General features: G+C 51.2%; 1 protein-coding gene across 5 annotated transcripts in view; it reads left to right on the top strand.

The window, feature by feature from the left end:
- The window catches only part of RNF216 (ring finger protein 216), a 141,956-nt gene extending 129,937 nt beyond the window's left edge, over window positions 1-12,019 (top strand). Inside the window, exons 16-17 of one of the 5 annotated variants that reach the window (XM_040634735.1) lie at window positions 11,001-11,070; window positions 11,683-12,019. In XM_040634735.1, coding sequence (XP_040490669.1) covers window positions 11,001-11,070; window positions 11,683-12,002 — 390 coding nt within the window. In that variant the 3' untranslated portion in view covers window positions 12,003-12,019. Of the gene's footprint in view, window positions 1-1,671; window positions 2,378-2,512; window positions 2,965-4,650; window positions 4,933-11,000; window positions 11,071-11,682 lie in introns of those variants that run through there. The other 4 variants (XM_040634737.1, XM_040634736.1, XM_040634739.1 and 1 more) reach the window with 4 other exon arrangements.
- Window positions 12,020-12,089: the final 70 nt, after the last annotated feature.

Here is a 12,089-nt window from a genome sequence, read left to right as displayed (position 1 = left end):
CCTGGGATCAAGCCCCATGTCAGGTTCCGAGCTCCTCCCTCCATACTTCCCCCTGCACATGTGCACGCGCTCTCGCTCTCTTTCTCTCTCACTCAAATACATGAAAGGATTTACAAATAGCACACCAACAACATGTAGCTGGGGTCTCAGACCCAAGTTTCCACAGAGGCAAATAGTAACATAAGTGATTGGAGAGGGGCGCCTGGGTGGCTCAGTCGTTAAGCATCTGCCTTCGGCTCAGGGCATGATCCTGGAGTCCCGGGATCGAGCCCCACATCAGGCTCCTCCGCTGGGAGCCTGCTTCTTCCTCTCCCACTCCCCCTGCTTGTGTTCCCTCTCTCGCTGGCTGTCTCTCTCTCTCTCTGTGTCAAATAAATAAATAAAGTCTTTAAATAGATAGATAGATAGATAGATAGATAGATAGATAGATAGATAGATAGAGAATGTAAAGTGGGCCAGGTCTGGAGCAATAGGATATGGTGAGGGAGTGGCATACCGGAAAGGGTGTAGGCCCTGACCAAGGCTGCTACTCTGTTCCCACAGATTGTCGCCAGGTGAGATTGTACTCGTGGTTACCATGGCTTTAGATTCTCCAGAGAAGGTGGAAATCTGGACTTTAATATCTCCCGATTTTTCAAGATTGGCCATTAATCCAAGTATCTTTAAAACATGATTCATGCCAGCACTTCATAAGCCAAAGCATAGGTCGTTAGTCATCAGACTTTACCCCTGGTTTCAAATATCTCCAATATGCCCAATGAGAGGAGGTGTCAGGGTAACCACAGCGAACCATTCTCCTGGCCTAACCCTAATCCTGGGAGCTCCCAGTTTTGAAAATCGGTGAGCCCTCAATGGAATCCAGGTGTGTGACTGTCAGGAACCACCTCCTCACTGGGCAGAAAATTGGGCTGAGGGACCTAGGAATTGCTCTGCCACCCGCTGAGAGTCTCAGCAAGCCTTCCTCCCTACCCCCACCGTGCCCCCATCACTGAAGGAAAAGGCAGGCTTTGTAAACAGACAGGTCATCCTTCTGTTGTTGGTTTGGTTCAGTGGAAGGCGGTACAGCCCACGGTGGCAAGTGCTTACCAGGGTGTGATACATGCTGCCTTTTGGGACAAACCTTCCCGGGACCTGGCAGTTCTGCTGACTCACTTCCTCAGTGCGGTGCAGCCAGCATATGGGGCCTGAGCATCTCTAGAATTTACATGAGGAAATAGGATTCTTTTTCTTCAGCTGTATCTCCTACAAAGTTCTCTTCCCTCTGTCCCCCCTCTCCCCAAGTTGCCTTCTGGAAACAAAGAGCTGAGTGGAGTTACACGCCAGAAGGTGTTCAGCGGTTCAGCCGCTGGCCTCTCCTCCTCGGCCAGCACTGTTTTCCTTTCTCCTCCCGCTCGTTCTTGTTCCTTCTGCCACCTCCCTTTTCCTACTATGCGTGGATTGGTTAAAGGTTTTCTGTGTCCCGGGACCTTATTTGGGTGCCGTAAGTTTTCTTGTTGAATTGTCGTCCACCCTGAAAAAGGTTCTGTATTTGCTCAAAATAAAGTTCAAAAGGAAGGTCAGGCAAATACAAATCCCTCCGATTTCCTCAGGCAGCCACAGCCAGAGATTTGGTTCCATTTGTCCCATTCCCATCAAATCTGGGATCAGCCCCGTTTCCTTGATTCTCACCAGGAGACTGATTGGATTCCAAGCCAGCATCTGTTGGGGCTTCTGAGAACACAAAGCCATTCAGAAGTTCAGGGAAACAAAGCATGCCCTGTCATCCAAGCCTATTCTCCGGCTTAATTAACCAGCAAGGCCAGGAAGAATCTCTTCGTCCCTTCGTGGTTTGGAAAGAAGTTGAGTTTTATCCCTTAATGACTAGAGATTGCTTGGGAACCTGAATGAACTCCGTATGAGAACTAAAATGACGAATGTAACTTGCCTTCTCTGTTACTTATCAAAATGAAGCCAAAAACATTCAACCACAAGTCTTAAAAAACAAAATGTGTTTTTAAAAGGAAGGAAAAAAAGAAGCAAACCACAGTTTTCTGACTGGGGGGCAGAATGCAGAGCCACATATGAACACATAAGTGAGCAGACGTCGTTTTGCAGTGGAGGGAGAGGTACCCCGGTGCTTGACTGGATCCAGATCCACTGCGGCTGACTGAGCGGCACGGGCTAGCAAGGCCTTAGTCAGAAGAGCAGTCACCTGGCCGTCTAGATTCAAGAAGTGGGGCAGAATTCTTAACAGCATTTTTCTTCTTTAAATACAAAACAAAGTCAGTGTCTGTCTTGGGTGTTGGTTACCAGAAACTGCACAGAATTATTTTCCATAACTTCTTTGATTTTTGAATATAAAAGATTGTTCGATTCAAATAAAACCCTGGAGCTTTTACAACCAGTTTATAATTTGATACCATTACCGCCTAGCCATTTGGTGAGGAGACTTATTTATTTTTCCCAGGCCGACATTGAATTGAACCTGACATTGACCTGTGCTAATATATTTAATTCTGTAATCATTCTCTAGGGCAGACGTGTCATCCCACTTCTACAAAGACTGTGGTCCATAAACGTGGCACGGGGCTCCAGCCAAGGCTGTTTCTCATGGCGTCTTTAAGCCACCCGCCTGGCTGCTCCCATCTGTGGCTCCAGCACCACCCACACTACCCTGGTGCCCAGCATCTCCCTGCGGGGCCAGTGTGCAGAAGATACCGCACAACTCTGAGACCCGTGTTTAAGTGGCCAGGGAAAGGAGGAGGGAGTGTTGCAGGAATGGAGAGGGGAAGAGCATTTCAGAGTGGATCCAGGAGAGGCAGAAGGCCCATGGGAAAGGTAGACCAAAGGTGAAGTCATTAACTGGATTTTGGCTTCAGCATTGTTTCCTTAACTTCTTATTTGTTTGTTTGTTTTTAAGTAAGCTCTATGCCGGGGCGCCTGGGTGGCTAAGTCAGCAGCCTGCTCAGCAGAGAGCCTGCTTCTCTCTCTCCCTCTGCCTTTCTGTCTACTTGTGCACACATTCTCTCTATCAAATAAATAAAATCTTAAAAAATATGGGCTCCTGGGTGGCTCAGTCGTTAAGCGTCTGCCTTTGGCTCAGGGTGTGATCCCAGGGTTCTGGCATCGAGCCCCACATCAGGCTCCTCCTCTGGGAGCCTGCTTCTTCCTCTCCCATTCCCCCTGCTTGTGTTCCCTGTCTCGCTGGCTGTCTCTCTCTCTCTCTCTCTCAAATAAATAAATAAATAAAATCTTTTAAAATAATAATAATAGTCTCTATGCCCCATGTGAGTCTTCAACTCCCGACCCTGAGATGAGGAGTCGCATGCTCTACCAACAGAGCCAGTCAGGCACCCCTGTTTCCTTAACTTTTTTAAATGTACCTTCTACAAAAGAAACAAAGATGGTAATGTGAGCCCCCTTGTTGCTCCATCGACCCAGCTTCCCTCAGCATCTTATTTCTGGTCACTTTTAAATACCCTCCTGTTACAACATGGAGACGGGACTACTTTCCCGGTCCACAGATGAGGAAAACGAGATTCGGTCGCTTGGTAAAAGTGGCATGCAAGCCCAGTCTTGGACCAGATGTCAGCTCCTTTTACTGTAGAAGTCTCCACGCCCTGGAGCGACAGGTCACAAATTTGGCAGCTCACCAAGTAGGTGCTCGTCGGGGTCCCTGAGCCCAGCGAGCTAGCTGGGCCTCCATAGAGGGGTAGAACCATCGCTGGACCCTTTCCCCATTGAGCAAGTCGCCAATGGTAGAAGGGGGGCCTGGCATCTCCAAATCTTGACAGTGTCCTTGATCGGATTTAGGTGTCACTGAGGACTTTACCAAGGAGGGTGGCAGCATGTAGATAAGTGTCGTCTTCAGCGAATGCCAGCAGGCCCCAGGCTGAGGACTTGACCCTGACAGGAGTCAAAACATGACCACATTCCATGCTTCCTCCAGGTCCCTGCTGGGGAGCTCTAGATGGAACGGCATTTGGGTGCTGGGTCTCAGTGACCTAAGGAGATAGCTGCAGAGGCCAGCCAAGAGCCCGGCTGTCTTTGCTCCTCCCCAGCACGTCGTCCAGCCCCCCACTGGCCCATTCCAGACCACAGCTGCACAGCATGTGCCACTCCGAGCTGTGCCTCACCCTCCTCCCCCCAATTTCCTGTTGCAGGGGGACAGCTGGAGTTGGGGGTTAGGGTCTGGTGTTGCTCGCCGATCTGGGAATAATTTGAAACTAAATCCTCAGCCCTTTGGAAGCCTTTTATGAAATCATTGCAAGTTTATTAACAACAGCTGTGGCCACACATGACCTGGATCCCAGCCTCAACCCCCCCCCCCCGAAAATCGCAGGAGGGAAGCAGCAGTTGACTTGGAATTCCCAGTCACCTTTTTAAGGGGAGAAAAGTTAAATGAAGAAGAAAAGTCACCCATCCTTCCTCCGCAGTCACAGGAGGCTGGACAGCAGGCAAGCAGGCGGCCAGCCACGGTGATCAGAAATGTTGAAGAAAACAGGCTCAAAGGGACTTTTCAAAGCTTTGGCAAGAGCAGTCTGGAGCCAGTCGTTCACACGTCTATTTTAGGGCCCTTCAGCCTGTGCTGGCGATTATTGTCAATGTCTGATTGGCAGAAACCTCCTCTTTCTCAAACCATTTGCAGCTTCTCCATTTCCTCCTGTCCAGACCCTGCTGCTCGGGCGGAGCTGCGAAGCTTCCTTATTGAGGGGCAGGTTACAGAGTCGAGGTTTGGGCTGTTTTTTTTTTTTAATTAAAACCTCTCTGGCGAGCTCTACCTCACTTCCTGCCAGCGACTGCCATGCTGAGTCTGTGTTTTGGAGAAGCCCGGCCCCTGCCATCAGCCTCGTGCCCTCGCCGTGCTCTCCGCCGCCTCCATGTGAAGCAGGCGTGTCCAAGTCCTCTGAGTCAGGCCAACACTTTGTGTCCTGCTGAGCTCAAAGGAATTCAGGGAGAGGAAATAAAACCTTCTTCCTGTTAAGATGCAACCCACTCATTTCGTCCTTTAAAGTATTCGTCCAGATCTGCGGGGCAGTGAGACTCTACGCCCCATTCTGCTGTATTCCTTTATCTTCACACTGCATTTGGGGAGCACTGGCCCACCGTGGGTGCTGTGTTCCCTTCACAGTCCTCGTTGCATCTGGCTGTGGGCTATGGGCTCCCTGCCCAGAGTGGCCATGGGTAGCGATAAAAACTGCTTAGGTGGTTCTCTTAAACCCTATCCGGGTGTTTTGTTACACTCGGTCTTTTGAGACCCGCCCATCCTGGGACATCTTGACTGCCACCGACTGGTGTCTGCTCCTTCCTCTTTCAGCCTAGCCTTGCTTATATGCACATTCCATGGATCTGTGTGGAAATTTTCACCAAGATTAGGAGGGGCCGGAAAGCAGACAGAGAATGGAGATCATCCAGGCCTACTGGATCCATCTTAAAGCCCATGCCAAAGGCCAGATGGAGGAGTGCAGGAGGACATGTCACCCTCAGTGGCCGTTCGCTAAGGCCGCTTGGGGTGCCTATCGCAGTGACTACTGACAGACCGTCTGTTCCTCCCACGGTTCCCAGCTGGCCCGGATGGGCAGGGTGTGAAGGGGAGCTTGGGTCTCAAGAGGGTCCAGTTTGGCCTTATAGAGGGCAAAGGAGCTGGAGTGGAGGGGCCCTAACTGCCCGGGCACCCTGGGGGCTGCCAGCCCAGAAGGAGCAGCAGGCTCTGTGCTGGTCCTGATTTCACCTCTCATGACTCTGTGATCTTCAGCATGTAACTGCTTCTCAGAGCCAGTTTCCTCGCAGGGAGAATCTCTGTCAGCCCCTCGTGGCTGGGAAAGATACGGCGTGTGCATGTGAACTAGAGTAAGACACAAGGAGGTAGGACCTGAGTGTGCAGAGCTGGCCTTCCAGAAGAGAACCTTGGGGGGTTTCTGAGTGAGGTGGGGATGCAAACACAACCAGTGGGAAGTGGGCCAAAACATTCCCAGGAGTCCTCTCTGGAGAGAAATTACTGGTGACTTTTTTATTTGGGTGTTCATTAAACTTTTTTTCCCAAAATTGCTTTAATGTGTATGAGAATCAAAACACTGATCTTTTGTGGCAGAAAGAGAAAATTCCTTGGGAAAACTGTGATATGCAAGTAAGTTGGTAGCCTCAGGACAAAGCATGTCAGGCAGGGAAATCTAGAAGTGGGTGTTCCCACTCTGGAGATGGGCTAAAAACGGCGGCCCAGTCAGAGGGAACAGGAGACCCTGCCGCTGTGGGCCAGTAAGTCCTTTTGGGCCTCAGTGGTAGAGCCTGGCCTGCACCTTGGGCTTCTAGCTCCAGAGGTGACATTTGTGGGCTCTGGAGCTCCTGGCTCCGTCTGCGTGAGAGGGGTCTGCTGGCTTTGTCTCAAAGGCCAGCTGCCAAGGGAAGCCAGTCAGACACTGGCGAATGAATGTTTTTTAAGGGATGTTATGTGCACTTCTGGGTGAGCTGACCAAGAAAAGAATTCCCTAAAAGTTGCCAGGAAAGTGACCCCCTTCTCTGCTGTGTTGGCTGTTCATCTTCTTGAATGGAGGTATTTTGTTTTGACCTATTCTCGTGTTGTATTTAGTGGAAAAAGGAGATTTCGGAGTTCTGCCCATCCCAGAGAGTAGGAATCCTCTTGTATTTCAAGGAGGATAAGATGCACTCGTTCTAGAACAAGGCAGGGCCTCCGACAGTGCTCAGGGCCGGGCGGGCCGAGTTCCAGGGGCCTTGCAGTCCCTGCTCCAGAAGCTCCAGTTCAGAAAGCTGTGGTTTATGTGGTGAAGAGTCTCTGTTTCCCCATCTGTCACACGGGGATTAATTAATAGGGCCTTACTAGTGGGGTGGTTATGAAGATTCAGCCTCTGTGAAGTGCTTACAACAGAAGCTGGCACGTAGTAAGCCCTCGATAAACATTAACTTCATTCTTGCTGTCGCTGTGCTTGGCCCTTTGTAAAAGAGAGAGCATTTGCCTCTCACAGTAACCCTGCTGTGAATGGGCTCCAGGTCAGGTTGTAGAAGGTAACAGGGTCCTCAAGCCCAGCTCTGTGGAGCCCCAGAACTGGAGTTCTTTCATCGCACCAGCTGCCTGTCCGTCAGGAAGCCAGTGCTGCTTTAAGATAAGACTTGCCGCAGCCGGCTGCTCCAGCACGCCTGGATTTCCTCTGCGTGACTCAGCCCCTTCCGGGGGTGCTGGAGGTCAGGTACTTCGGCGACCCAGCTCCTGCACCCGGCTCTCTCATCTGCTTTCCTCCTATTGTTCCCCACTTCCAGCAGCCTAGGTGTGTCCTAGATTTGCAGAGCGGCAAGCCTTTTTCGCAGGTGTCCTGGTTCACCATGAACGATGACACTTAGGGCGCCTAGAATGTTTCCCAAGGGAACTCACCTCCAGAAAGGCCTCGGGAGCCCATCTGTCCCTCAGCCCAAACCCAAGGGGACCAGTCTTCATGTTTTATCTCAAAATCAACCCTAAGCTTGCCACATTCACTCTTTTTGTTAAAGTTCTTTTTAATTATGGTAACATATGTATAAAATAAGATTTGCCATTTTTAAAGTGTATGATTCAGTCTGCCTTCACTCTTGACTTGAGGAGCTTTAAATGCTTAAGAGAAATTGCTTGGGAAGGAACCCCCACCCCAGATGAAGTAAGAAGTGTTCACCTTAGAGTCTAACATGTTTGGCTAAAAATGTAATTTAAAAATACATGGGGCGCCTGGGTGGCTCAGTCGGTTAAGCATCTGCCTTCAGCTCAGGTCATGATCCCAGGGTCCTGGGATCGAGTCCCACATCAGGCTCCCTGCTCAGCGGGGAGCCTGCTTCTCCCTCTGCCTCTGCCTGCCGCTCCCCCCCCCCGCCCCACTTGTGTGCACGCACTTTCTCTCTCTCTGGCAAATAAATAAATTAAATCTTTTTTAAAAAATACATATATTGAAAAGCGTTTTCGTTGTTAGTTTCTAAAGTGTCCTGTGACTCCAGTCAGTCGGAGGAAGTTGAAATCTGAACCATCTGACCCTTATTCTAGATGCAACTGACAATTTACTCAGTGGCCGTAATTAATACAGTCAGGAAGCCCAGTACCTGCCCCATGAAGAAGCCACAGAGGCAAATGTTGGGGGCATCTCCCAGTCTTTACCACTTTTTCTTGAAGCTTCTCATCTTTCTAAAATCTTTATTTCTGGGACACCTGGGTGGCTCAGTTGCTTAAGCATCTGACTTCGGCTCAGGTCATGATCCCAGGGTCCTGGGATCAAGTCCCATATCGGGCTCCCTGCTCAGCGGGGAGCCTGCTTCTCCCTCTGCCTCCTGCTCCCCCTGCTTGTGCTGCATCCTCTCTCTTCTGACATAAATAAAATCTTTTAAAAATAAAAGCTAACACTTTAGGGTCACGTGAGTGGCACCGTTGGTTGTCTGCCTTCGGCTGGGGTCATGATCTCAGGGTCCTGAGATTGAGCGCCAAGTCGAGCCCCTGGGTCAGCAGGGAGTCTGCTTCTCCCTCTTCCTCTGCCCCTCCCCCCTGCTCATGTGCTCTCGCTCTCAAATAAAATCTTTAAAAAAAAAGTCTTTATTTCTCCCGTTTTCCATGACCTTCCTGCCTTTAATAGTGCGTGCTCTGTGCCAAGTCCTTTACATACTTGAGTTCATTTCGTCCTTACAGCAGCCCATTTTACAGATGAGGTATTGAGACTGAGATGTTCAAGTCACTTAGTGGGAGCTACCTGCTCTCCCACCTGATAGTTTTCTGGATCGCTTCCTTTTTTTTTTTTTTAAGATTAAAAATCTTTTTTTCCTGGACCTTCCCACTGGCACCAAAATGAAGAGGTTTGTCAGCTTCTGTAGATAATCGGTAGCATGTCTTTACATTCTCACAGAGACCTTCAGACTGTGCCCACCAAACTGTGCTGAGTTAGCGAAGCCCTTTGCGTCAGTTGGCTTAGTGGTTCTTTGTAGAGGAATCTGTTCCCTCCTTTGGAATGTTCACAGAGAGGCTAGATGACCATGTCTTGGGGTTTTTAATAGAGAATTTGCATGTCTTGCATTTGTGTGTCTGGGAGACAGACATGGCGTCCTCGAGGGTTCCTCTCAGCACCTGGTAGCTCTCTCTCCTCTTCCTTCTGCTTTGCTCTGAACACCTGGCAGGGTGAGGCTGAGAAAGACTTGTGTGTTAAGAATTTCCAAATGTCAGGGGGCGCCTGGGTGGCACAGCGGTTAAGCGTCTGCCTTCGGCTCAGGGCGGGATCTCAGCGTTATGGGATCGAGCCCCACATCAGGCTCCTCCGCTAGGAGCCTGCTTCTTCCTCTCCCACTCCCCCTGCTTGTGTTCCCTCTCTCGCTGGCTGTCTCTATCTCTGTCGAATAAATAAATAAAATCTTTAAAAAAAAAAAAAAAAGAATTTCCAAATGTCAGAAAGAATGCGGAAAAAACCTAGAAACCATTGTTAGGTCTGTCATTTGGTGCCTGAGGGTGGGAGAACGTCAGTGAATTTAACAGGGCCTCCCGCTATTGCCCACAGAGCCCACAGCCTGCAGTGACTCTGTCCTAAGATTTTTTTTATCTACCAAAGGGAGTATGTTACATAACTATTTACTCATGACTTTTAGACTCCTTGTTGATCAGAAGTTTAACCAGTAAACTCAGAACCGTGTCTAGCACTAGGAGGTGTCCAATACACGCTGATTAAAAGCTGTTCCTGGGGCGCCTGGGTGGCACAGCGGTTGGGCGTCTGCCTTCAGCTCAGGGCGTGATCCTGGCGTTATGGGATCGAGCCCCACATCAGGCTCCTCCGCTATGAGCCTGCTTCTTCCTCTCCCACTCCCCCTGCTTGTGTTCCCTCTCTCGCTGGCTGTCTCTCTCTCTCTGTCAAATAAATAAATAAAATCTTTAAAAAAAAAAAAAAAAAAGCTGTTCCTGACTCTTGAGTCCTCAAGGTTCATAAGTGTATGGTGAAATCCCTGACTGCAGTCTTGGCAGTGACATTAATAACGTGCTAAGTAAACATGCACACTGTCCATCACTCAGGTGGGACCACCACGCTCTCCGCTGGTCCAGGGAGGGTGCTCTCTCCAGCTCACATGCCTTTTCTATGGTCCTCCATTCACATCTCACAAGTTCCCTGGGTGCCATCAGTTGGTCAGAGCCTCAGATCAACGTGAAAAATCCAGAGCTATCACTGAAACCATTCCAGCCTGGGACACACCTGGCCATGTGGGGAGGCTCCAATGCCTCGTCTAGGAAACACCTCCTTGAGTACTGGACTGTCTCTGCCCTCCTGCCCCCATACTGCGAACCAGTGCCCTCCTCACACTTCTCCCCAGCTTGACTGCTGCTGACTCCTGGAGAAGCAGCTGGAAGACCCCAGGAAACAAGCCTGCCTGTCGTTAAGTTCAAATCCACGCAGTTGGTGATGTTCTTCTCCCGTCACCTCGCTCTTGGAACTGCTGTGTTCTTCCTCCCACACACGGGCCCCCACCCCGACCGCCATTCTGCTGGCAGGACACAGCTCCTTCTACAGCCTACCAGCTGTCTAGAAGCTAAAGGCCAGCTTCAGGGCTCAGCTGGCCTGAGTAGGCCTTTGTCCACCTGAGGTCAGAGAATCGGCAAGACTCTGCTGGGCTTTGCACAAAAGGGTGCCGTGCTCAGAGTTTGTAGACTCTGGATCTGAAACTCCTCAAGCCCTGCCCACCCCAGACCCACCCCCTTCCCAAACCCTTGGGTTATCAGTCTGCCCACCCCGAGCTGCAGAAGGTCCTCTCTCTGCTTGCTTTACAGCTGAGTGAACAAAGCAGGCTCTTGCCCCTCCCCCACGTGGCCACCACTGTGTACAACCCCACTCCTCAGCCATGGCCTTTCAGATGGGCTTCCTTGTGGGAGCCTCATCCACTGAAGAAGCAAGGAGACCCTCAGGGTCTGGGAATGAGTAGTCTGCTGACTGGTAGCAAGCTGGCCTCCCCCAGGTCCCATTGGGGTCTCAGCACCACATGGAGCTGGTTGGAGCAAGCTCACCATCTTGTTACTTTTCTCCTAGGAAGATGATGAGAAGCTAATCGAGGAGATCCAGAAGGAGGCTGAAGAGGAGCAGAAGAGAAAGAATGGAGGCAAGCGCTCCCCCAGCACGGGGCCCCGTGCCTGGCGCACTCCATATGTGGGGCGGGGGGCGGGTTTCATGGCTAGCCCTCCACTCAGCCGGGGACTGGCCAGGCATCCATCCAGCTCCACATGGGAGAGGCTATGAAGCGTAGGAGAGTTTCAACATCCCCCTGATGGTCAGGAGGTCCCAAGGGATGGTTTGAACTTACGAGGCAGACAGAACCCACACTGGACAGTAGGCCCACCCTGGCCTCTCTTGATGTCACAAAGGAATGAAATGGAGTTTCTGGGAGTGGCCTTCCAGGCTCTGGCTCTGAAAGAAAGTCTTTCATGGAATCCACCACCTTCCAGGGTGATCACTGAGTTAATACTTGGTCTGGACAGCTGAGGGGGGTTGGTATGCACACACACGGTAATCGGCCTCACTGTGGCCTGGCCACCCCTCCTATGTCCATAGGTAAGAATGATGCTGAACGTGAGACATTCGTGGCTTGGCCCCATGTTCTAGGCTCTCAGCTTGGGGCAGGTGGGACTGAGGTCAGGATATGCAGCCCAAGTCCCAGCCCACATGCAAGCACAGTGGGTTTTGTTTTCTCTACTAAATCCCATCTCCTGTTCAGAAAACACCTTCAAACGCATCGGGCCCCCTTTGGAGAAGCCTCCAGAGAAAGTCCAGAGGATCGAAGCTCTGCCAAGGCCCGTCCCGCAGAATCTGCACCAGCCACAGATCCCCCCCTATGCCTTCGTGCACCCGCCCTTCCCCCTGCCTCCCGTCCGGCCCATGTTCAACAACTTCCCTCTCAACATGGGCCCCGTCCCAGCACCCTATGTGCCCCCTCTGCCCAATGTGCGCGTCAACTACGACTTTGCTCCCGTCCACGTGCCGCTGGAGCACAACCTGCCTATGCACTTTGGCCCGCAGCCACGGCATCGCTTCTGACAGCTCTGTGTCCTGCCTCCTCCCCAGAGCCCCGCTGCTGAGCAGCCCAGCCTGTGCAGGGCGGGGGGGGGGGGGGGGGGGGGGGGG

The sequence above is a fragment of the Ursus maritimus genome, unplaced genomic scaffold (genome assembly GCF_017311325.1).
Source record: "Ursus maritimus isolate PB19 unplaced genomic scaffold, ASM1731132v1 scaffold_2, whole genome shotgun sequence".
Classification (NCBI taxonomy): Eukaryota; Metazoa; Chordata; class Mammalia; order Carnivora; family Ursidae; genus Ursus; species Ursus maritimus.
Note: the sequence above shows the minus strand (reverse complement) of the source record. Positions and strands in the feature narration are given on the sequence as shown.